The sequence below is a fragment of the Abramis brama genome (genome assembly GCF_963993115.1).
Source record: "Abramis brama genome assembly, chromosome: 9".
In the NCBI taxonomy this organism is placed as follows: domain Eukaryota; kingdom Metazoa; phylum Chordata; class Actinopteri; order Cypriniformes; family Leuciscidae; genus Abramis; species Abramis brama.
This window is the reverse complement of record NC_139971.1, coordinates 28,293,025-28,315,587: the sequence shown is the minus strand read 5'-3', so window position 1 is coordinate 28,315,587 and position 22,563 is coordinate 28,293,025. Positions and strand designations below refer to the sequence as shown.

The window sequence follows — 22,563 nt, the reverse complement described above, 5'->3', positions numbered from 1 at the left end:
CCGCAGAAGTAGCAGTGCTTCGCCTTCTGAGAATATAGTTCCCAGTATACGGTTAGAAGATGGCTGTGTCTCATGTGACCTTGTTATTTATACACGCTGTGACTATACAAATCACAACATGTAAATAGGAAAATGTTGGCGTTATTTTGTCACTTATTGGGAGCAGTATGCTAGCTGGAGCCATTGAACTCCAGTCTTTGTGCTAAGCTAGGCTAGCGGTGGGTGCGGTGCGTCAGACAGATTTACGGCACGCACGGAGATGAAAAGGGTATGGACTTATTTAACTGGGGGATACGGTGAATAAGCTAAAGTCTCAAAAAGACAGCGTGTTCCTTTAAGTCAAACATGCCCAATTCTGCAATATTGTTTCGTATTCATAGACAAGAACTGCAGTCAATCTTTTGGTTTATGGGACACATAATGATCTTAACAGTCCATTTTCCCATGCACAAAGGCCAGAAGAGTTGCTGAGCTCTCGGTGAAAGCGGTTTGAGGGAAGCTATTCTTAGCATCATATCACCAGGCTCTTGAGATGGGCAAGCAGGGCTGATCATCTTAGCTTAGCACTCCACTGGAACATTGTTCATCCATCAGCATAACGCTTTATCATAAGAAATAAAACACATACTCTGGCTAGATTCTTCTAACACATTATTTCAGAGATGAGATTTAAGATGAGATTTTCAGATTTGAGTATTTAAAATGGGTTGCCCATCCCAAAATAAGCAATCTGACACCAATCAATATACCAAGACAAAAAGCATATCAGCTTCTAAATCAATATTTAAGCTGAAAAGTTCAAGTAAACATGCATTAGTAGGCTATCAAACACACAAAAGACATAAGAATAAACTGATTGAGAGCTTAAATTACTAAACAACATTAAAATCCAACAATTAACAGGCCAAAACTACATATGATCATGCATCTGTGAAAAATCACCATAGCTACATCATGAGGAGGTACCAAAAAGCCAAGAATTACAAATAAACATCAATATTAAGCATGCACATTTTGTATTTTTAAAAGATATGCTGTAAAACCAAATTAAGAAATTCCGCTTCAAATAAAACCAAGTATTTTTTTTAAACTTTTAAAAAAACTAAACCAAACCTATAAAAAAAAAAACATTTTGACAACAAAACAGTCCTCATTTGGGTTATATATCCTCTGCAGAAAATGACCAGAATATACCAAAAGAGTCACACAAATAAGTTGTTGATTTGTAACACCAATGGATATAGATTTGGATATATGGTTATGGGTTAATGAGAAACCAACAGTGAAGATTCAACTTAAAGCTCCAATATATCAAAAAAGCTTCGCTGTGAGATCTAAAAATGCCTCAAATATCTAATATGAAGGAAGGAACTTCAAAAGCCCTTTCTCTCGGGTTATGAGAGGAACCATTCCAAGAACTTCTAAAGACATTATTTAAGGCTCTGCCTGTCAGTGTGACTTTTCCATGATAAAGATTAAATCGAATTAAACTACTACCACTGAGTACTTAAATGTTTCTTAACCTATTTTTTCCTTTTTCATACATATGTAAACAAAACAGCCTAATTCTCATTGACTAAGGCCATTTAATCTGTGTGTATCTGATGCACCTGTTACTTTGGTTATAATAAGGTGTGATAACATCTTGCTGCACATAGGCTATCAGTAAAGAGACTGATCCCAAAAGTACAAATAAATGTGTGCCAAACAACCACGAATGCTTTAAAGACCCCACAGACGTGCAAAAACAGATACATGAACTGGACAAATGGATAAAACGCAATGTACGCCGGCAAGTATCGCAAAAACATGAGTAGGAATGGTCTCTCACCTCTGTACACTGACGCGGTTGAGCGGAAGACCCCGTGGACGCGTTCAGGATGAAAACACAACATATCCATGCGGTACAATTCAGTTTAAAACGCCTTCGGTGGTGAACGCTGTTTTTCCTCGTGCACTCCATCGTTTGCTGAACGGAATGATGGGACCGTCCCATCATATTAGATAGCGACGTCAACAGAGAACGTCATCTGACAGAGCCGGTTTTAAGTCGTAGAAATGACGTCACAAAAAATACTCACCTGTTGTAGCTACGTACTTTGAGGGTGACCATCAAATTCATTGTATAATTCGCACACCGTATTACTCACAATAATAAAAATATCTGTAAATACACTCGGATAACAAGATGAATATTCAAAAAGTTACTTTTACATTCACTAATAATAGTTCAGAGTTTGCAATTGTTATCTGCACACCGCTAGATGGCAGTCGTTTTAAATAAATTAGGAATGGTGTTCTGTAATGTGGGATATATGCCGCATCTAAAATGATTTTGTCTTGTATAATTGTATCATCTTGTATAACTACGCATATTATTTCCACGATCTTATAGCCTATTAATTGAGACTATGAGGAATATTTGTAACACCCAGCATTTATTTTAACAGCTAAAAGGTGATTAAATTGTTGAAAACCTAAAATTAATAACTTGTCACAGCACCTAAATATATACTTTTTCTTAAAATCCCCATGTTGAAAAAGTAAAAAAAAAAAAAAATAGGTATAAATTGTATTATTGCATGCTAACGTTTGATGGTTCATAGTGGTTTTGCATAATCATTCAACAGTTGGTCTTCTTGAAGAGCAAAACCAGACTCATGTCATCATGATCTCCAACCCACAAAACATTTAACTTCCATGGTACATGTGTATATTTTAATCATTGTCAGGGCTCCGTCCTTTAGTACCAGCATTGTTCACAGAACAAAAATCACAATATTTTATACAAGTAACTCTACTGAAATACTGCAGCCTTTAGCATGACTCTTGACAGCAACAGAAAATAACGAACACAAATATTCAGCATAAAATACACTGTTCAAATAAACTGATATGTTTGAACAAGCATCTGATCACCTATGTACACAATCAAAACCATCCCTTTTGACAGATAAACTACCTTTTATATTAATTTTACAACTTTTGTGCTTGAGAGAATTAAGAAGGTGCTCAGTATGAGTGGTGTGCCTGAATCATGTCATCTTCCAACATCATGGAAGTACAGATTGGCACACAGACAGAGGATGATAATGAGACCAATGGAATAATAAATCAGACCACGGAACTTTGCATCCAGATCACCTTGACGATACCAGAAAATCTGCAACAGAGAAACTTATTTTTAAGAAATTATATACAGATTAATTTGTACTACAGTATGTGCTGTATAGTGTGTGTGTGTATATATATATATCAAAAACTTACCAGCACCAATACAGAGGAACAGATCATGAGGATGCAGACAACAAAGAAGATATTTAATGCTGTTGGAGGAGGAGTAGGGAAGACAAATGAACTGATAACAGTTACCTGAAAAAGAGGATAAAATAGAGTACAGCTTGCAGTTTGCGGTTGGATGCAGTGATCAGTAATCAGTCATAGCAGGTAGGGCCAACACCATAAAAACACTTTAAAAAAATAAAAGGATCCTTTAATTCATTATGTAAGATTTAGATAGCCAAAACACTACTGCAAATACTTTGTGTGTGCGCGCGTGTGTGTGTGTTAAACCCTACGTTGTGGAGACAAAATGTGCTGGACATTTTTTGGTCCCCACAAAGAAAACAGCTTATAAAAATGCAGAAAGTTTTCTGTGATGGGGCAGGGATATGGTTAGGAAATTGAATACAGTTTGTATAAAAACCATTAAGTCTATGGAAAGTCCACATAAGAGAGTGTGAGTGTTTGGCCGGTCTTCACTTTCTGACACCCCTTTAAAGCGCTAGTTTTAGGGTTAAGGATAGAATTAGGGTTAGGCACTTAGTTGTGAAGGTTAAGGCTAGGGATTGCATGAATGTCCTCACAAAGATAACCATACAAACGCATGTGTATGTGTGTGTCTGTGTGTAGTCACCAATACTCACTAGGACTACGAGAGATGCAAGTCCACCTAAAGCCAGGTTAATAACTGTGTGCTTAAAGAAAACAAAAGTTGACATGAACAAATACAGGCGCTTAAGTTGTCAATGTAACTAGTTTATTTTTACTACATCTTTCCATATAGGCCTATCCAAGTTCAGATTGTGCATACTCATTTATCCCTTTAATTCTGATTCATAATGTAACACCTGCTCATGTGATTGTCTGACTTCAGCATGTAAGCAATTAAAACCTCTTTTTAAAAAAAAATTGTTCACCACAGCTAAAAAACACTTAAAACTAAGGAACAACTTTCTTTTCTTAAAAAAAAAAAAAAAAAAAACATGCCAACCAGAACTTTAAATAAGTAAAGCTGCCTCTCTCACCCGCGTTAAAGTCTCTCCAAACAGCATGTTGTCCGCGCCATCGGTGCGTGTGCTGAAGTCATCCATGTTGCTGGCGGGACTGAGAGGTATTCTGGTCATGAGGAGCGGATCATCTCTGAACCACACAACCTCCTGCACTCATGATCAGGCCTGAAAGGTCTTTCTCATTTCTCCAGAAGCATAACATTCACTCATGCCTCTGGCCGATGCAGCACAAAGGGAGTTTTTTTACATATATTTTATCTTTTAATGGGACATAGGAAAACATTGTTAGAGGAAATGGTCATGAGGTTATTTTGTTATGGGAAATTACAGGAAAGAATTTGATGGGTAACTTGCAAATCTAACATTTCAATTTATAAAGTGAAAATGGCAATTATTATGAATGAAATGGACAGGGCTTAGTGGCCCAGATGGGTTCTTTAATTTATGAGTGTCCAAACTTGGTCCTGGAGGGTCACTGTCCTGCAGAGTTTAGCTCCAACATGCCTCAACACACCTGAGACCTTGATTAAGGTTCAGGTGTGTTTAATTGGGGTTCGAGCTGAATTCCAGGAGCAGGATTGGACACCCCTGCTCTAACTCAGGTTAGATGGGTCTAAATTATCATAATAATCATCGCTTCAATGCCATTCATAAATCCTCTCCCTCTTATGGGATAGTCAAGTCTCCATCATATGCACACTTCATGAACTCCCCGGATTGAGTACTGTGAATTACTGTGTAAATTGTCACATCCTGTTTTTCAGCTATACTGTATAGTAGGGAAGTATGCGATTTCGGATGCAGCCTGTGTATTATGTTTCACCTTAAACAAACCTTTTATGAGACTTCTACACTAAACAACAAAAAACAACAACACATTATTAATCAGAATGATTGATTTATTTGATTTTAAACAAAAAAGTAAAAACCTTCATTATTGCACTGATAAACAAGGGGAATACAGGTAAGTAGGACATTTTGACATGGACATTGCTTTAAAATATGCCAAATGGCTAAAGCCACACAATATCATTTTAATAGGTACATATCTCCATTACATTATACAGTGTACAGTACAAAGTACAGAAACATGTAACACAAAAACCTAAGTGTCCAACTTTACTTGTATTCACCGTATTTTCAGTTTAGGTACCTGAACGCAACGTTTTTCACGTGTCTTTGCTAGAAAAACAACAATGCATAGGTTTACCAGGATTGTGTCAAATGGTATATTATTTAATTCAGATTTGATATAGCTAGGTCATTCCTTCATTCGAAAACAAATAATTAGTCAAAGAAAACTGAAAGAGCAGGCCGTTTCCCTTTGAAGCAAACAGATCAATGGTCCAAGATGGACAGTCAGTGTATTCAAATGAAGATGTTAAAAGTTAAGTCAAGTTGTCATATAAGCTACGACTCATTACATGCAAAAGGTCTCTTAAACCTTTTACTGTTTATCTCAAATATCTACAGCAAAATAATTATATACAGTTGTGTTTTCAAGATAGTCATTTTGAGCTTCAGATTGTATTGCAACAAACCAAATCGGTCACATATCAACAGATTGTATGTAGTATTACACATCCTCAACACGCCAGTGGTACGGTCTTCATTAAATGTAGTCACATAAATATTTCAACTGACTAAAGAGGTTTGAGAAACAATCAAATTCTGCGAGCTAGAACAATCAAACCAGGCACTTCAGGCAATTTCTAATGTTTCATGAGACAGGTGATGGCCGTTCAGAGTTCACATTTTGGCCTTTAGAGGCACCATGTTGAGAGACTTCACAAAGTTTTCTAGGGTGGCCAGGTATTCCTGAGGATGTGTGCGCAGATGACCTGCATGAATAGACTCTTTCCACTTCTTGATCTCGACAGATAGGCCTCGATTCCTCCATAACTCCACCATCTTCTCCAAGCTCTTGTAATCGCACATTGCATCATTCTCAGAGTAAAAGAAGAGAGCAGGTCCAATCACAGGAGTGTTCCAGAAAATGCTGATCGCCGAGTTATAGTAGTCAACCGTCTGGTGTTTAAAGACACGGAAGTACAGAAGGCCAGCCGTTCTCACAAGACCCTCCATCCGGGGAAATATGGTTTTACCCAGACCTGGAAAACAAACAACAAACCCAAAATAATCAAAGCAAAAGATTTCAGGGACAACTAATTCTAGTTCATCAGGATAAATTTCTCTCTGAAGCTTTTTAGGCCTTGTGTAGTTTGAATACTTGAGGCGTTTGAAAAGAAATTGGATGTTTGAAAGCTACAAGGTTGCTAGTGTTGCTATGTGGTAGGCAGATAAATATACAGACACAGACATACAAATACCGTTCAAAAGTTTGGGGTCACATTAAATTGATCAAAAGTGACAGTAAAGACATTTCTTTTGTTAAAAAAGATTTCTATTTCAAATAAATGCTGTTCTCTCTACTCGTCATAGAATCCTGAAAAAAACATTTATCACCATTTCCACAGCAAAACGTTGGTAATAAATGTTTCTTGAGCAGCAAATCGGCATATTAGAATGATTTCTGAAGGATCATGTGACACTGAAGACTGGAGTAATGCTGCTGAAAATTCAGCTTTACCATCACAGGAATAAATTACATTTTCTATCATAATAAAACATTTATTTTAAATTGTAAGAATTTTTCACAATATTACTGGTTTTTTAACCAATTTTTTTTTTTGCCTTGGTGAGTATAAGAGGCTTCTTTCAAACAAATTTAAAAAATCTTACCAACTTTACATTTTTAAAAAGTACTGTTAATCTCCAGATTGAGTCAAAATTTTTAAAGGTTTTTACAAGCAGTAGTGTTATGCACTGCAATTTACAAAACAATTATGTACATTGTATTTTATTTTTGATGAGGTAGTACCAAACTTTTATTTTACAAGCATGATATTTCTACATCCTAACTTTAGGGATATGTAAAGTTTTATTTATATGAGAAGGTATATTGCTTTTAATCAAGTTTGAAATCAAACCTGACAATAAAACATGATACTGTCTGAGTAATCATGTAACCTATAATTATTAGCAGAGGCTGACTGATTTATATAGTCCATGACCCCACATTTGGTCACCATCTGTTATGGGAGTTGCTCTACAGGAACAACACTCCTACACAGATGTATTAAATCACAAACACATTTACAGTGTGACTTTACTACTAGGGCTGGGCGGTGTGATGGTGTATTTTATAGAGAATTCACTGTATTGTTGTTGTAGATACCCTGTTTGTGTTTATTGTTGGTTAGATATTAATACTTTTATTATAACTAACAGTTATAATGTTAAAAAAGATTTCTATTTCAAATAAATGCTGTTCTTTTGAACTTTCGATTCATAAAAAGAATAAGCAGCACAACTTTTTTAAACTGATAAGAAATATATCTAACGCAAATCAGCTTATTCGAATGTAGCATTAGAATGATTTTTGAAGGATCATGTGACACTGAAGACTGGAGTAATGATGCTGGAAATTCAGCTTTACAATCACAGGAATAAATTACATTTTAAAATGAATTCAAATGGAAAATAGTTATTTTAAATTGTAATACATTTGTAATATTGTAGTAGATACCATGCATTAGCTAATCAATTTATAAAGGGTAATGTGAAAATGCAGAACAGGATGTAAGCCAAAACAAGTCAAAAAGTGAAAGATTTGTTTGTACAACTGTAGAGTTTGAATGTTTAACATTGCCACTTGAATTTACAGCACAAATAATATAAAATATACATAATATAAAAATAGTCATAACATGATGCAAGATTCTGATCATACCATCCACCCCAAAGTGTTAGCAGTGCAGACTGAAAGGATTATATATGAACATACTTTACATTGCAATCTCTGTACATACCGGTGGCCATATGGTCCAGTGATCCCATGACCAGGCTGTCGTAGATATGACCCCTGATCCTGTTTGTCAGGCCTTGGTAACGCTGGGTATCTTTGGCCACATGAACAAGCACCTGATTAAACGTATATCCCCCTATGGATAAAGCATGGACCAGTAGGGGGCGCTGTGAGAAGCGCTCGCTTTCTAATAATTCCAGCAAGCGGCCACCGTACTCCAACCCCCAACGGGGCCACAAGAACTCTCTCACTTCGCTTTCCACTACGAGCACATCAAATCCTGTGCGAAAGTAAATCTCACAGTACTTGGCAATGGCTTGTGGTCTGGAGCCCAGCCACGGCAGTAACAGCAATATAGGTTTAGGGGGACCAGGTGAAATGCTAGCCGTAGGAGTCCCATCGACGTCACTGGCGAAGAAGGTGATGCGTTTACTGATCTTGTGCGCAGTGACCCCAGCCATGGGGACCGCCCTGGAATGCATGACAGCAGGTGAGCTAAAGAAAGAGCACAGTGGAAACAAAAGAAGTTAATTTTTACAAAACTTCACAGCTGGCTCCAACTTACTCACGTGTCCTCGGCCACCACAGAAATCCGCCCAAAGACACCTGAATTCTAGAAATCTGCCGCTTCAGGAAAAATCGAATCTTCTGGATGAACGACATGCTGTATTGCCTGAATCCTTGCATTTGTCTGAATCGGATAAAACAGTGCGTTTCAAAGCCCTGCTCCTCTTAAACTGCGCATTTTTATATCTTCATATCTGACAGACCCATTTCAGGCCATGGTGAAGAAACCCTCTCTCCTGGAAGACTGCAATCTTCAATTTATGAAATGCTAAATATTTAAGTGTTGCACCATTAGACTTGTTCAAATGTAACCCTGCACATAAAATTAAAGGTGAAGTATGTAAGACTTTTATGTTAAAATACATTCTCTTAAAGGGATGGTTCAGAGTAAAATCAACCTAGGGTCCTTTGCACCATGACCTTGAGCCAAACGGAAAGTTTGTAAGTACATCAGGAGTTTATTTAAATAACACTTGCCTGATGGCTCATGATACTGCTAACCTGGGCGTCGAGGTCACTTCCGTGATTTAGGAAAAGACCGTAAAAGTCCTGGCATCCTTATGCATCGCTTTCTGCCAGGACTTTTACATGCTTTTCCCAAATCACTGAAGTGACCTCGACGTCCGGGTTAGCGGTAGCATGAGCCGTTAGGCAAGTGTTATTTAAATAAACTCCTGATATACTTACAAACTTTCCAATGCCTTGTTTTATGAGTACAGAACCTATTTGTACTACAGTAGAAGTTTGGTACAATTCTGGGCATTATTAGTGGGGTAATTTACAAGATACATCCTTGGATCCATTAGCGCCTGCATTAAGCCATTCGGCTGATATCTCGAAATATGCTCTAACTTTAATAATCTTCTGGGGGGGGTGTTTGGCTTGAGGTCATGGTGCAAAGGAACCTAGGTTGATTTTACTCCGAACCATCCCTTTAAGCTTATTGTTAGTTGACTACTATAGTCCCTATTGTGATGTATCCGAGTGAAAAGGCTTCTCAAACAAGAAAAAAATTAGGTCTGGACTTGATTTTGTGCATCAGGGATTGAGTGGATCGTTGGCGTTGGATGGTTGTGGTTTGCAATTGCTGTGATCTCATGTCATCATTACATGCCTTATACATTACATGCCTCATGTCATCATTACAAGCCTTATACAGTATTTGATCAAATTGACATTTACTTAGAGATGACCTGATATTCAACAATAAACTGATCTAAATTATGCATTTTCCTGTCGCCCTGTCACTGGTACGTCAGATTCCAACAAACAATATCAATTAAAAGAAATAAATGTCATGTTTTTTTCAGTGTTAAATTCATCCTTATACATTTTAGATACAGTTCCTAATGTTACCATGTTTATGCAATGTTTTGTTAATATATATTTAATTAATATAATTTTTGTTAATATAATATAACAGATGAATAAGAATTTCTTTCCTATCTAAAAAAATCTCACAGTCTTTTGAGAAATGTGATCAAGGGTCAAAGAACAAACACAGATGTGGATTCTGATGCACGTCAAAACAAACATGTGTTTGTTCCATGATACAAGCTGATATTGACATTTCAACAATCAACACATGCTCTCACAAGGCTTAACCCAGCTACTTATAGCTGTTGACGCCTTTCATTCCACCTTAAATGACATGATGCTTCATTAACATGTCTGTATCTATAGCATTGTGTCTATACAGTGCTGATTCTGTCATTTTCGGTGCACTGAATATGATCACATTTTCAATTGATCCTTAAACTTAGTACAGAAAGAGTCGAGGGGCGGCATCAAGCATGCATTTGAAAATCTCACTGCACGCAAAAGGATAACACTCTATGACCAATCTTGCAATGTTTACTAATGACTTCTACGTCACAGCGCTGTCGTCATCTGTTTGGCTCGCCTCTGGCCCGCCTATATCAGATAACCCGATGTGATTGGTGCAGTTCAGATCGAGGGGCATATTTAATGAGCATCATTACTCGAAGCCAGAGTAACTCGCTGAGCAAATTCAACTTGTGCTCTCGCGAGAACTCTGGATTACCAGGGTAGCATGTGTCTGTATTTGGTTGTGTTGTGAGTATTTGGAGCACACGTGTGTTGTGAAACTGATGAAGATGTTTTCTTAATTTATGGCTGCTTTTTTCTATTTACATGCGTTTTCTTCAGTTGCATCGCGTTGAGCTCTCTCGGCCACCGTAAAAATGGGTATTTTCACAGTGCCTTATACTGTGTACTGTGTATACAGTAGCAGAAGTTACATTATTTCACCATTAGATAGCGGCAAAGACTGTCTTTATGAATGAGTCAGTCAGTAGAGAAGACTTTTATATTGAAAGGACAAACTTGTTGAAACTGACAAATGATAGCATGTCAGGGAACGTAAAACCCTTTTAACTGTTAAATGGACAATGTATGGCAGCAGACATTCAAACAGATTTTTTATCACGAATATAGGACTGACCTGAAGGAAAATGCTGTATCTACTGTAAATGCAGGTACACTCGCTTACTCGATCTCTCACAATACTCTCTATATAAGCTTCAATGAACAATATCATTGAGAACAAACATATGTTTACGTTGCTAAGAGTGGTTGCTAGCGGTGTTGTGTAGTGATGAATGAATGAATGAATGAATGAATGAATGAATGTGGCATTTATATAGCGCTTCCATAAGTACTAGGGCAGTCATGGCCTAGTGGTTAGGGAGTTGGACTGGTAACCCAAAGGTTGCTGGTTCGATTCCAGAACCGGTGGGAAATGACTGAGGTGCCCTTGAGCAAGGCACCTAACCCCTAATCGCTCCCCGGGCGCAAAGGCTGCCCGCTGCTCTGGGTGTGTGTATCCACGTTTGCAGTGTGTGTGTGTTAACTACTCACTACTCTGCTCCTAATGTGTGTGCATTAACTTGGATGGGTTAAATGCAGAGGTCAAATTCCAAGTATGGGTTACTATACTTGGCCGTCACGTGTCACTTTCACTTTCACTTTCACTTTACTACTGTTCATCAGGGGATCTCTCCCCAACCACTACCAGTGATACATAGAACCGTAGGGGTGAAGCGGTCATAGCCGTGTTTTATCGTGAATAAAACACAGCCCAATCAGGATAAAGGACTGGAACTAACCGTTTTTATAACAAGAAATAATCTATTCTTGTATGTGTATTATGTGGGTGAAAATAAAACGAATAGTCCCTGTCACTAGGTTGGGTCTGCCTTCAGATGTCAATTATTTTGAAGTCTTTCATAAAGATCTTGATGATGGGATGTGGTCAAGATGAGGATCATCTATCCAGTTTTGTATCCATGCAAAAAAAAATATTTCCACCAACTAAGAACCAGCCTGGTGCCTGAGCAGTGAGCAATCAACAGAAAACTTTTTTTTTTGCATAAACAATCGTCAGAATTTGGTGCATACATAGCCTATTCAAGAAAGTCCAGTGTTCCGATAACATATAAAACCTTATATGAACTAATACATATCTTACCATGGGGTCAATAACAGTACTAGATGCCCTAAACTCACTATATTTATTAATCAATATTGAAGTTCCCCTCCCCTTTGTCAATGTCCTTGAAAATGATCAAGAAAGGCCAACTCGAATTGGCCAGAAGGTGCAATAAATGGCTCACTCTGTCTGCATTATGCCATATGTGGAAAGTGAAACGCTTATGGTCCAAAAATCAGCAGATACTGCCTGTTTTCTTGTAGCTGCTCATCTTGGTCATTTGACCCTTTGCACATTTCACATGTCTGTGAGAAATCCAGTCTATGCTGTGCTCCAAGGTCAGTCAACATGTTATTAAAAACAAAACTTAAATCTTAAAATAAGCCCAGATCATCATCAATCCTGGTCATCTACTGCTGTCTGATGATAATAATGACTTTACTTTATGATGAAGACGCTGCAGAAAATTACATGAAATCATGCTCATTCAAATATGCTAGCTGCTAACATAATTAGCCGCATTACAGCCCTTTTTTTTTTATAAATGTCAAAACACAATTTTAGGAAAACGTTTGGAATATAAGTCTGGACTTCTGCTTCACTTTATCCGCACACATCGAGTTATTTTCAGCAGCCTGTGGTAGTTTAAGAGATTGTTAGTAACTTACTTGTTGGCATGACTAGCTGTCATGTTAGCAACGCCAAACTAAAGGATAAAACCAAAACAAATCTCTGGTTTTTCACTTATATAAACTGTCGCAGGTCTCTGCTGGTCAGTCTGTGTGTAAACAGACTTTACGTTTAATGACAGTATCCCAAAACAACATCAGTAACACAGATGTAAGTGCGTTTCTTACCTGCTGACTCAGATGCTGGCGTGCACGAGCACCGACAGATCGGGGACGCTCTGTGCAGGCAAAAAAATAACAAACAAAAAAACAACTGTGGGACTATATTTGATCAAACTTGTGCATATACGAATATAAATACATATATAAGAGGGCGTTTTTAACCTGCTGCTAACAGGACACGAGAGCTGCAGATGCTGGTGTGCACGAGCAGTTGATCGGTGACGCTCTGCGCGTGAAACTCTGTGGCAGGCGCGTGCAAGCAGAGCAAAAAAAAAATAGTGAACTATATTGACTAAACCATGCATATACGTATATATTTACATATATAAGGCTAGTGCACAGTACCCTTTGTGTAGTAGTAAGTGACATAGTTTTAAATGGTATTAGGTGCCTACTGTGAATGTTCTTCAACACCAACAGGTGGCGGAGGAGACTTTTCCTAGCTGAAAAGATTCGAAAGATCAGGAAGATCCGATTCATTTCTCTGATCCGGTTCTTTGGAATGGTTCATTTCGGTGAACCGACTCAAAAAAAAAAAATTAACTATTTTTAACCGACGTAATTCTGATATCGTGTATACACCGAAACACATTAAACACAATTTTATTGTCAAAGATGTTCTAATCTTTAACAAAATGTTTGACAAATATTTGACAAGCATACACACAAGCATACATGCATACAATTTGACAAGCATACATGCACACATGCACACAAAAGACACTAATGCACAGAAACACAATCCGATCAGTTAATTTTTAATTGCATTTAATTTTAATGAAATATTTGTTCAACTTTCTATTTAATGAACTACATTCATGGTGTTGCTATGGCACACTTAAGACAACAGTGTCAATGTACTGTTAAAAATGATTGAGTGTTGTGAGTGTTGTTCTCTTTATATATTGGCCCATTTTAACTGAACAGCTGGCCCATTTTACCTGAATGTTGTGCCGTGGCTCAAGAAGATACCTTCTGATACTCTCATAATTTTAAAACAATTATACTTTTTCACATTTTAAAAAAGATATATTTCAGAGACCCATGCTAATTTATAAAAAATATCATTAAATCTCATGCATAGCTTATTTGATGGTGGTATAAGTAATTTACCAAAACATGGCCCATTTTAGCTGACTTCACCATATGTACAAGAGAAGGCTGTTTACTGTCATCATTTCAATGAATTTCCTGCACGCTGCGGCTGAACCCATCCTATCAATAGGTGTGTCCAAAACATGTGGAGAGAAATCCCTATCTACATTGCATCAAACACTATCAAACAATTAGAAATTAACCACAGGAGTGAAATCCCTATCATACATGACAGTCACCCTCCTGAAGTGACAGTAGAAGTGTATAAAATATATTGGGCCCTATCTTGCACCCAGCGCAATTGACTTTGTACACAGACGCATGTATCATTCCTATTTTGCACCTGCGCACAGCGGACTTTTCCCTCCTCAGACGCACGTCGGTAAACTAGCAAATGCATTTGCGCTCCGGGGGGCGGTTCAGCGCAAAGAGGAGGCGTGTTCCGGCGCAAACGTTCCCTGATGCTATTTTGCAGGTTTAGAAAACAATCCCGCCACTGACCAGGAAAAACCTAGTCTAAAGTCAGTGGCGTTAAGTATGACATATGACATAAAGTCATATGTTATTCATATGCTATTTTAAGGGTGCATGCTTGGCCATAATCAATGTAGCGTGTGCTCAACGTGCATATACTTTGATTCTCTCATCTACACAGAAGCAGCAGTTTTCATTATCATTACATTATTACAATAGATAGACGGCCCTGACGGCCCTGACGAGAACGTCGGTCTCCTTGGCTGTGAACCGCTCCTGGCGTGCGCCTGGCAAATCCGCAGTTATAATAGCAATCCGCCATGGAAAAAGCGTGTTTGCTTTTAAAGGGAATGTGAGATGTCGCTCTGATTGGTTTATTTCACGTTACGCCCAAACCACACCTATGAGTAATGTAGCTACTTCAGACCAACCCATTTTAGATTTGCGTCGGGCGCAAGAGTCATTTATCCCGCCGGTATAATAGCAACAGCGCCCAAGACCCGCCCACAAAGTTACTTGCGTTTCGCGCTTGATACTTGCGTTTCAGATCGTTAAAATAGGGCCCATTAAGTGATTATGTTGATGGATGAACAGCTATGTTGCTTAATATTTTTGTCAAAACCGTAATTTATTTTTTATGATTCTTTGATGAATACAAAGTTCAAAAGACAGCATAAAAAGGTAACACATGAAAAACATTTTTTTTTTTTTTTTTTACTATAGCCTACCTTACATTTTGCAAACTTGTGCCTTGTTTTCATTTTCTTTTTATTAGGAAAATGTAATTAACGGTGAGGTTTTTTTGTTTGTTGTTTTTTTATAATGACAAATAAGGTGAAAGCTTTATTGTTTAGTTTCAATACATTTTACAACAAATTCAGCATTTTTTTCTGCTTATTGGACTGACAGGGTTGGGTCTGAAGCTTGGGGTTATTTCTTCATTTGGTCCTTCTGGACCTTCAATTTGTTTGTGCTAAACAGCCTATTTCCCTTTTGAAATGGACAGTTTTGTCCCTTCGTGAGAAATATTTACTTGTTTCTTTACTCTTTCATAGTAGTATCCATTTGAACTGTGCTGTGAATTGTTGCTGCCGTCTTGTTTGCAGAAGCCAGCATTGCTCGGTCCAACCCAACAAGCCCCCTTCTCAGCAGCACTGATGCAGATGATTGGTAGGGCAGTAAAAGCATCCTCTAGCCTGGGGGGAACTGGCTGTGGGCCATTCTGATGTCATATGTTTGATCAGCTCATCTGGGTCATTGTTCTAAACCAAACCCCCTTTTAGTTCCAACTCATTTGGTACCTTCCTGTACACACACTATAAGCAAATGCAGTGAGCAATGCTTTCATAGTACGTGTGAATATGTGAAAACAAATGAATATTTCTATAGAATGAATTTATAATAAAATGTGTGGATTCAGGGTTAATTATCAATTCAAATTTCCTCTGATGAATTGTGACATACAGCGATTACTTTAATTGTATCACTGGTGTGATTCACCAGATATAATGCGTTACTCAGCTGTATTAATCCATCCATTTATATTCCCTGAGCCGTAACTAGTCCTCTCACAACTAGCTTTTTTACGGTACTGCCCCAGTTTGTGTTCTCTCGGGGTCTGTTTTAATAAGGATTGATCTACATCCTGCTCATTCTGTCTGACCACACACACTGGTGCGTCCCAATGGACCCTCCATCCTGGATTCACTGAAGGGGAATGGCTTTAAATATGTACTGAGTGTTTATATGCTCTGAATATGGAAGTGAAGTGTTTGCCCAGCTATTACCACTCACTCGTTTACCCACATAGATGTGTATGACATCAGGATGTCATACATCAGCCATTATAAAAATAAAAAAAAAACCACAACTGCTGTCTGAGCTTACTAAAATGTGAATTTTACTGTATGAAGTGAACCCATCAAAGGATTGGGATCAGTAAGATTGTTTTAATGTTTTTGAAAGAGGTCTCTTATGCTCACAAAAGCTGCATTTATTTGAACAAAAATACAGTAAAAACAGAAATATTGTGAAATATTATTACAGTAAAAATGATAATATATAGTTTATACAATAAAAATTAAACACTTTAAAAGAACTGTTTTAATATATTTTCAAATGTAATTTATTCCTGTGATGCAAAGCTGAATTTTCAGCATCATTATACCCCAGTCTTCAGTGTCACATGATCCTTCAGAAATCATTTGAATATGCTGATTTGCGGCTCAAGAAAAAATTCTTTCTATTGTCCATGTTGAAAACAGTTGTGCTGCTTAATATTTTTGTGGAAACCACAATAGATTTTTTTTTTTTTCATGATTCCTTAATGAATAGAAAATTATAAATGTCTTTACTGTCACTTTTGGTCAGTTTAATGCATCCTTGCTTAAACTATTTCTTTCTTTCTTTCTTTCTTTCTTTCTTTCTTTCTTTCTTTCAAAAATAGATACAAATATTACTGTCCCAATACTTTTGAATGGATGCTATGTACACATTTTAGCTACACTGCCCAGCATGAAGTAAACCTCAGTTGTAGGGTCTATCCTTGTTGAAATGTCCAATTTAGACCATAATGATTTGTCAAATTAGTCCAGGTTGGTTTAGTTCTCATTTGGTACTGGTCTAGCTTGCTGGACAAGCATTATCCATGTTGTTTTGTGGGCGAAGCTGATTGTCCAAGGTTGTCTTGCCAGTTTAAATGATTAAGTAGCCTGGTTGGGTTTTTCTTGGCATAATGCTTTATTTCAATCCACCATGATGAAAAATAGAGTAGCAGTGCTTTTAGCGCTCTGATTTATTGCTGCACATTGATCTCTGACTCTCTCTGTGGGATTCAGAAAATTGCGTTCAATATTGTATATTGATTGGCTTAACTGAATTGGGAGGAGAGGCTCATCCTCTTGTATTTACAGCTGTGAATGTACTGTACAAATGTAGCATATCTGTTTCCTTTTTAGCAGCATCACTGCAGTATATGACCTGCTCTGGTGCTCAGTGATGTAAGAGAAAGGAAGTCAAACACCTAACATGGCTAATCCAGCTCTGGAAACTAGAGATGCAGCTTAACTGAATCAGAAGAGAGGGATCAGACACCTGAAGAGAGAGAGAGAGAGAGAGAGAGAGAGAGAGAGAGAGAGAGAGAGAGAGAGAGAGAGAGAGAGAGAGAGAGAGAGAGCGAGCGAGCGAGAGAGAGAGAGAGAGAGAGAGAGAGAGAGAGAGAGAGAGAGAGAGAGAGAGAGAACGGAGATGGGATACTAAAAGGGGGTGTGTCAGGCAGCATGTGTCTGTGTCTATGCGAAAAGCGGAGAGATCGGTATGTGTGTGTGTGTGTGTGTGTGTGAGAGAGAGAGAGAGAGAGAGAGAGAGAGAGAGAGAGAGAGAGAGAGAGAGAGAGAGAGAGAGAGCACTAAAACACACAGGCGTGCGCAAGCACAGACAGAATCAAATCTTTCCGCAGCAGGACGACAGGGACAGAGGGATTACTCCTGTTTAAGACTCTTCATCCATGCGTCCTGTGGTGAGCACAATTCTTCTAGCACAGTTAAAGTTTATGTCTATGCATGTATGTGTATGTGAGTTCAGTTGTTCGGTGTGGAAATGTGTCACTGGATGCTGCTGCTGTAAACAGTGCTGCACTGGTTGGGAATGTAGAGCATCCCCCCCCCCCTCCCTCTCTCTCTCTCTCTCTCTCTCTCTCTCTCTCTCTCTCTCTCTCTCTATTGCTCAGATATTAATGATAAATGCTGCATCCACTCCAGGAGACAGATATAAGAGAAAAGAGTCTTGAGAAATGAGTTAAAATGCAAAAAGGAAATGTTTGTGTGAGTTAAGAAGCAGAGTGTGCACTGCAGCAGCTGTCAGATCATTTGACATAAATCTAATTTAATTGCTAACTGTTAGTCACAATATACATGCAACCTTAGTAATGAGGGTTGATTAATATAGAAAGCATTAGTGTGTGTTTGGTTGCCGTCCTCTTCTGCGAGGTACTTTTTTTTTTTTTCTGAATTGGGTCACATGACTCGAGGGGATCGAGTGATAATCTGATGGTGTGTAAATTCAGAGCTCTGGCTGTAATTTGCCACTCAACACTCAACGTTTATCTTGGTGCCGCTGTTGGGGGACAAAATATGTTCAGTTCCATGTGAAGATATTTATTTGACATTAGAGATTCACAATATCAAATCACATATCAGGACCATACTGATTACTGACAAATGATGTCATACATTTAATAAAATTACTGATATAGACTGATAACCATTATATTGTGGATCCCTAATTTCAATAGTATTGGATTTTTATTGGGCATTTGAAAATGTATGTTTTTAATATTGGTGCATGCCTGTTTGAAATCACCTTCTGGTTGAATCCAGTGACCCAGCTGTTTATATCTTGTGAATGTTTTTTTTTTTTTTTTTTCAGAACTTGCGCAGAATGTAAAAGTCAAATGGAGACAACCTGGTGACTTTGTGAGGTGTAACTTCTTCAGAGGAGCGTCAGCATGACCCCTCACAGTGAAGCTCTACTGCTGCTCTTCAGTTTCTCGCTGTGTGGAAGTCTGTATGCTGTATCTTTAAATAGAAATGAAAAAGCTTGGGCCAGCACTGACCCAGAGCCAGCTAGCAGCTCACTGTGGACGTTCCTACCGAGACAAATGGACACGACTACTCCAACCATCCTCAGTTTATCCCCAAATGCACTACAATCAGGGAAGTCTAGCAGAGACCTTGAGGTGGACCCTTCAGTTGAACAAAACCCATATGTCACAATGAAGAATCGTGGTTTATCAAGACTTCCAGCCACAAGAACACCACTGATCAAATATCTGACTTCCCCTAAGACTGAAATTCCTTCAGACATCCAGAACGATGAAGAGGGACCTGAAACGGAAGCATCTGATTGGCCCAATTTTAGTAAGCAAGGAAATACTGACCAGTCACTTAAATCTTCTGCACTTCCTTATCAGGCCTGGAGTACAGAGTCCAAGACACCAAATGCTTGGAATACAGAGACAAATACACCTCAGACTCATGCTGAAACAAGATTTCGCACCTACCAGACACTGTGGAAGTCCTCTAGTGCTACCCAAACACCATATGCCAGAGGAACCTTAGATGGTACCACTTTGCCAAGAGGGCTGATAGACTATATGTGGCCATCTGAAGAAACAAAGGATTTGACAGATGCTCCTACAGGTAATCCAATTAATGATACATCAAAGCCAACTCACTATGTCACGACAGAACTTGATAGCGTGTGAAAGTATCTATTCATAAAATAAATGCAAGACACATGTATTTCAATTAACTGATTTTCTTTTTGTTAAAAAGACCAACTTAGACCATGATGAATTTCACTTTTGGATCATGGGTTCATGCTGGTCTAGTGCTGATAACACAGCATAGCCATGCTTAAGTTAACTGCTGAAGCTAGATTGCTTAAGTAAAGCTGAAATATCATTTTCAACAACTAGTGTAGCTTAAAATAATTATAATTACTTACAGTGAGTCAGATGTTGATTCATTAAGCATTCTGTTGGATTTTGTTCAGTGAAGGATTTGTCAGACTGATTTGAACCGGTATTATCGTCTTATTAAACTTATATAATTATATAATTTGTTTGGGAAATACACTATACTTGTAAAACTTTATGTTGTGATTCACAAATCACTAAAAAGAACCAGCTCATTTGAGTGTTTGTGAATCAGACTACTCTGGTGATGCTGCATGCTTAGGAATCACTAAAAAGAACCGGTTCATGAGAGTCATTTGTTTGTGAATCGGACATGTCTTTGATTCACTACAAGGAATTGGCTCTTAAAGGGTTAGTTCACTCAAAAAAATTAAAATTCTCTCAGTAATTACTCACCCTCATGTTGTTCCAACCCCGTAAGATTTTTGTTCATCTTCGGAACACAAATTAAGATATTTTTGATGAAATCTGAGAGCTGGCTCACTCTATAGGCTGCTAGGTAATTGCATCTGCCGGCCAAGAAAAGTTAGTAAAGACATCGTTAAAATAGTCCAAGTGACTACAGTGGCTCAACCTTAAGTTTATCAAGCGACAAGAATACTTTCTGTGCGCAAAAAATAACAACTTTATTCAACTATTCATTTTCTTCCGTGTGGGCCTCTGATGTGAGTTTACGAGAGCGCCACGACGCATGCGCGAGAACTGAGAACTGATGCAGAAAAATGATTGTGACACATTTGAAATTGAATAGAATGTGGAAATTTTGTGGAAATATCGGTATCATTGCACTTCTACTGCCTTTATTTGGTAATGCTGTATTGGCATAAAAACTTCTGTATAGTGTCTGCATTAATGGTGCATCCACTTTTTCCTCAAGCTGCAGTGAAAATATCAGTATTCCAGCAGCGAACAAGCCGTTCATCACTGCAGATAAGACTGGGATACAAGCCCTCTAGTGACTCATTGGGAAACTGAATGCATTTTACTTTTTTTTGTTTTTTTAAGCTATTGAAATTAAAGTTTAGCTGAGTTTAATGGGTAAAAAATGAGAACAACAGGTTAAATGAAATGTAAAATTGTAACATTTTGAGCTAGCATTAGCTCTCAGTTCCTCTTTTTAAGAACAGGTTTCTAATCTTCTCTTTCTCTCCCAGACAGTCGGACAAAGCTGACTCTCAATATGACAAGATCTGACCCTGAAAGAGAGGAGCGTGAGGGTCTTGACCAAATGATAAAGGAACAAAATAGCAAATCGACCACCACTGTGATCAAGGTCACAAAAACCTATCCTGAAGCAGGTATTGAAGCCTTCATTGTCAGAATGACCTCTATTCTAACACATTATATTTTACTGGTGGTGAGCAGAGCGCAATGGCTTTCCAGTGCTTTACAAAGCTTCTGAATTTATAATATATAAGACTCAAGGTCTTCGATATGCTCCTTTATCTGGTTTCATTATTATTGCATATATAACCTGTTTCATCATTTTAGTCCCTTGTGAGGCTATTCTTTTTAGACTGCACGCAAAAACAAACAAAAACATACAATGTGATTCACACACAAATTATTCTGACGCAGTTCTTTTTGGTGAATCAAAAAAAAAAAAATCAAGTAAAAGTCACAGCTTTGTCATAATATAATATAATATAATATAATATAATATAATATAATATAATATAATATAATTAACAGCAAAACTGCTTTCAACATTGATAATAATAATTTTATTAATTTAAATAATTAAAAATTTTATTTAAATAATAATTTTGCTCTCACAGGAATAAATTACATTTTAAAATATATATATAAAAATATATATTTTAAATTAATGTTTCACAATATTACTGTTTTTACTGTATATTTGATCAAATAAATGCAGCCTTGGAAAGCATAAGATATACTTTCAAAAACATTAATATACTGTATATATATATATATATATATATATATATATATATATATGTGTGTGTGTATTAATTAATATAATTATAAGTATAAGTAATATATACAATTAATTAATATAATTATTAGAATTGTATACTGGCTAGGTATGGACATTGGCTGACTTTTTTTAGGTAAATAAAGCCTTAAATGACAATTTGTTTATGTGACTGAAACAAATTTTCATGAGAAAATTACAAAAATCTCTTCCTGTGAACAAAGGTCAATCATTCAATCTTTAGAGGGGAAAGTTAAGCCAGATCCTCTGACCTTAATTAACACATGCTAAAGGACCAATGCTGACTCAGAGTTTCAGCCGTGTGTATTCTGGATCATTACTAGTGTAGAAAAAAATCACTGGTATTCCATATTAATCAATTAACCCTGCAATAAACAACATAATGCCTTTTGATCAACAATAAGTGCATGCTATTTGAAAAAAAAAAAAAAAAGAGGCAGTATTCAGAGTTCACACACACTTGAGAAGCCCCTTCTTGTCACTTCCATGCAGGCATATTTATCTGATGTAATGTCATGAAAGTGTGTCA

The 22,563-nt window shown here is 37.4% G+C and overlaps 4 protein-coding genes across 15 annotated transcripts in view; 1 reads left to right on the top strand and 3 right to left on the bottom strand.

The window, feature by feature from the left end:
- The window catches only part of elapor2a (endosome-lysosome associated apoptosis and autophagy regulator family member 2a), a 34,856-nt gene extending 32,790 nt beyond the window's left edge, over positions 1–2,066 (bottom strand). For all 3 annotated transcript variants that reach the window (XR_014607719.1, XM_084124370.1, XM_084124371.1), the window contains exon 1: positions 1,832–2,066. Coding sequence is in view for 2 of the 3 variants with exons in the window: in XM_084124370.1 (XP_083980496.1) it covers positions 1,832–1,999 (168 nt within the window). In the remaining variant the exon portion in view is untranslated. The remainder of the gene's footprint in view (positions 1–1,831) is intronic.
- Positions 2,067–2,969: 903 nt separating this feature from the next.
- tmem243a (transmembrane protein 243, mitochondrial a) lies at positions 2,970–4,494 on the bottom strand (the record flags this gene model as incomplete). The annotated part of the gene is given in 5 exon segments (XM_084124235.1): positions 2,970–3,163; positions 3,268–3,372; positions 3,927–3,977; positions 4,308–4,433; positions 4,435–4,494. Coding segments are annotated over 5 exon segments (465 nt in total). The 3' UTR covers positions 2,970–3,040.
- A 676-nt stretch (positions 4,495–5,170) lies between these two features.
- Positions 5,171–13,492, bottom strand: LOC311089595 (transmembrane protein 53). 8 transcript variants are annotated; one of them, XM_084124358.1, is made up of 5 exons: positions 13,192–13,254; positions 13,036–13,120; positions 8,726–8,851; positions 8,165–8,655; positions 5,171–6,403 (listed from the first exon to the last, which is right to left on the bottom strand). In XM_084124358.1, exons 3-5 carry the CDS (start codon positions 8,845–8,847, stop codon positions 6,042–6,044), a joined length of 975 nt encoding a protein of 324 aa, XP_083980484.1. In that variant the 5' UTR covers positions 8,848–8,851; positions 13,036–13,120; positions 13,192–13,254; the 3' UTR covers positions 5,171–6,041. The 8 variants fall into 8 exon arrangements, with proteins under 8 accessions (XP_083980484.1, XP_083980487.1, XP_083980485.1 ...); XM_084124361.1 differs by having other exon boundaries at positions 8,165–8,631; positions 13,036–13,085; XM_084124359.1 differs by having other exon boundaries at positions 13,036–13,085; positions 13,192–13,252.
- prrt4a (proline rich transmembrane protein 4a) overlaps positions 12,471–22,563 on the top strand; it is a 13,876-nt gene continuing 3,783 nt past the window's right edge. The window contains exons 1-3 of one of the 3 annotated variants that reach the window (XM_084124353.1): positions 12,471–12,516; positions 19,024–19,796; positions 21,229–21,372. In XM_084124353.1, coding sequence (XP_083980479.1) covers positions 19,103–19,796; positions 21,229–21,372 — 838 coding nt within the window. In that variant the 5' untranslated portion in view covers positions 12,471–12,516; positions 19,024–19,102. Of the gene's footprint in view, positions 12,517–17,818; positions 18,116–18,979; positions 19,797–21,228; positions 21,373–22,563 lie in introns of those variants that run through there. The other 2 variants (XM_084124351.1, XM_084124352.1) reach the window with 2 other exon arrangements.

Bases quoted from the DNA above. Each gene is read 5' to 3' on its own strand.
- LOC311089595 (XM_084124358.1), bottom strand. From the start codon at position 8,847: ATGCAAGGATTCAGGCAATACAGCATGTCGTTCATCCAGAAGATTCGA. The intron at 8,656-8,725 runs GTAAGTTGGAGC...CTCTTTCTTTAG, and splicing joins TGGTGGCCGAGGACACGTGA to CTCACCTGCTGTCATGCATT. The intron at 6,404-8,164 runs GTATGTACAGAG...TTTGTTTTCCAG, and splicing joins ACTGGACCATATGGCCACCG to GTCTGGGTAAAACCATATTT.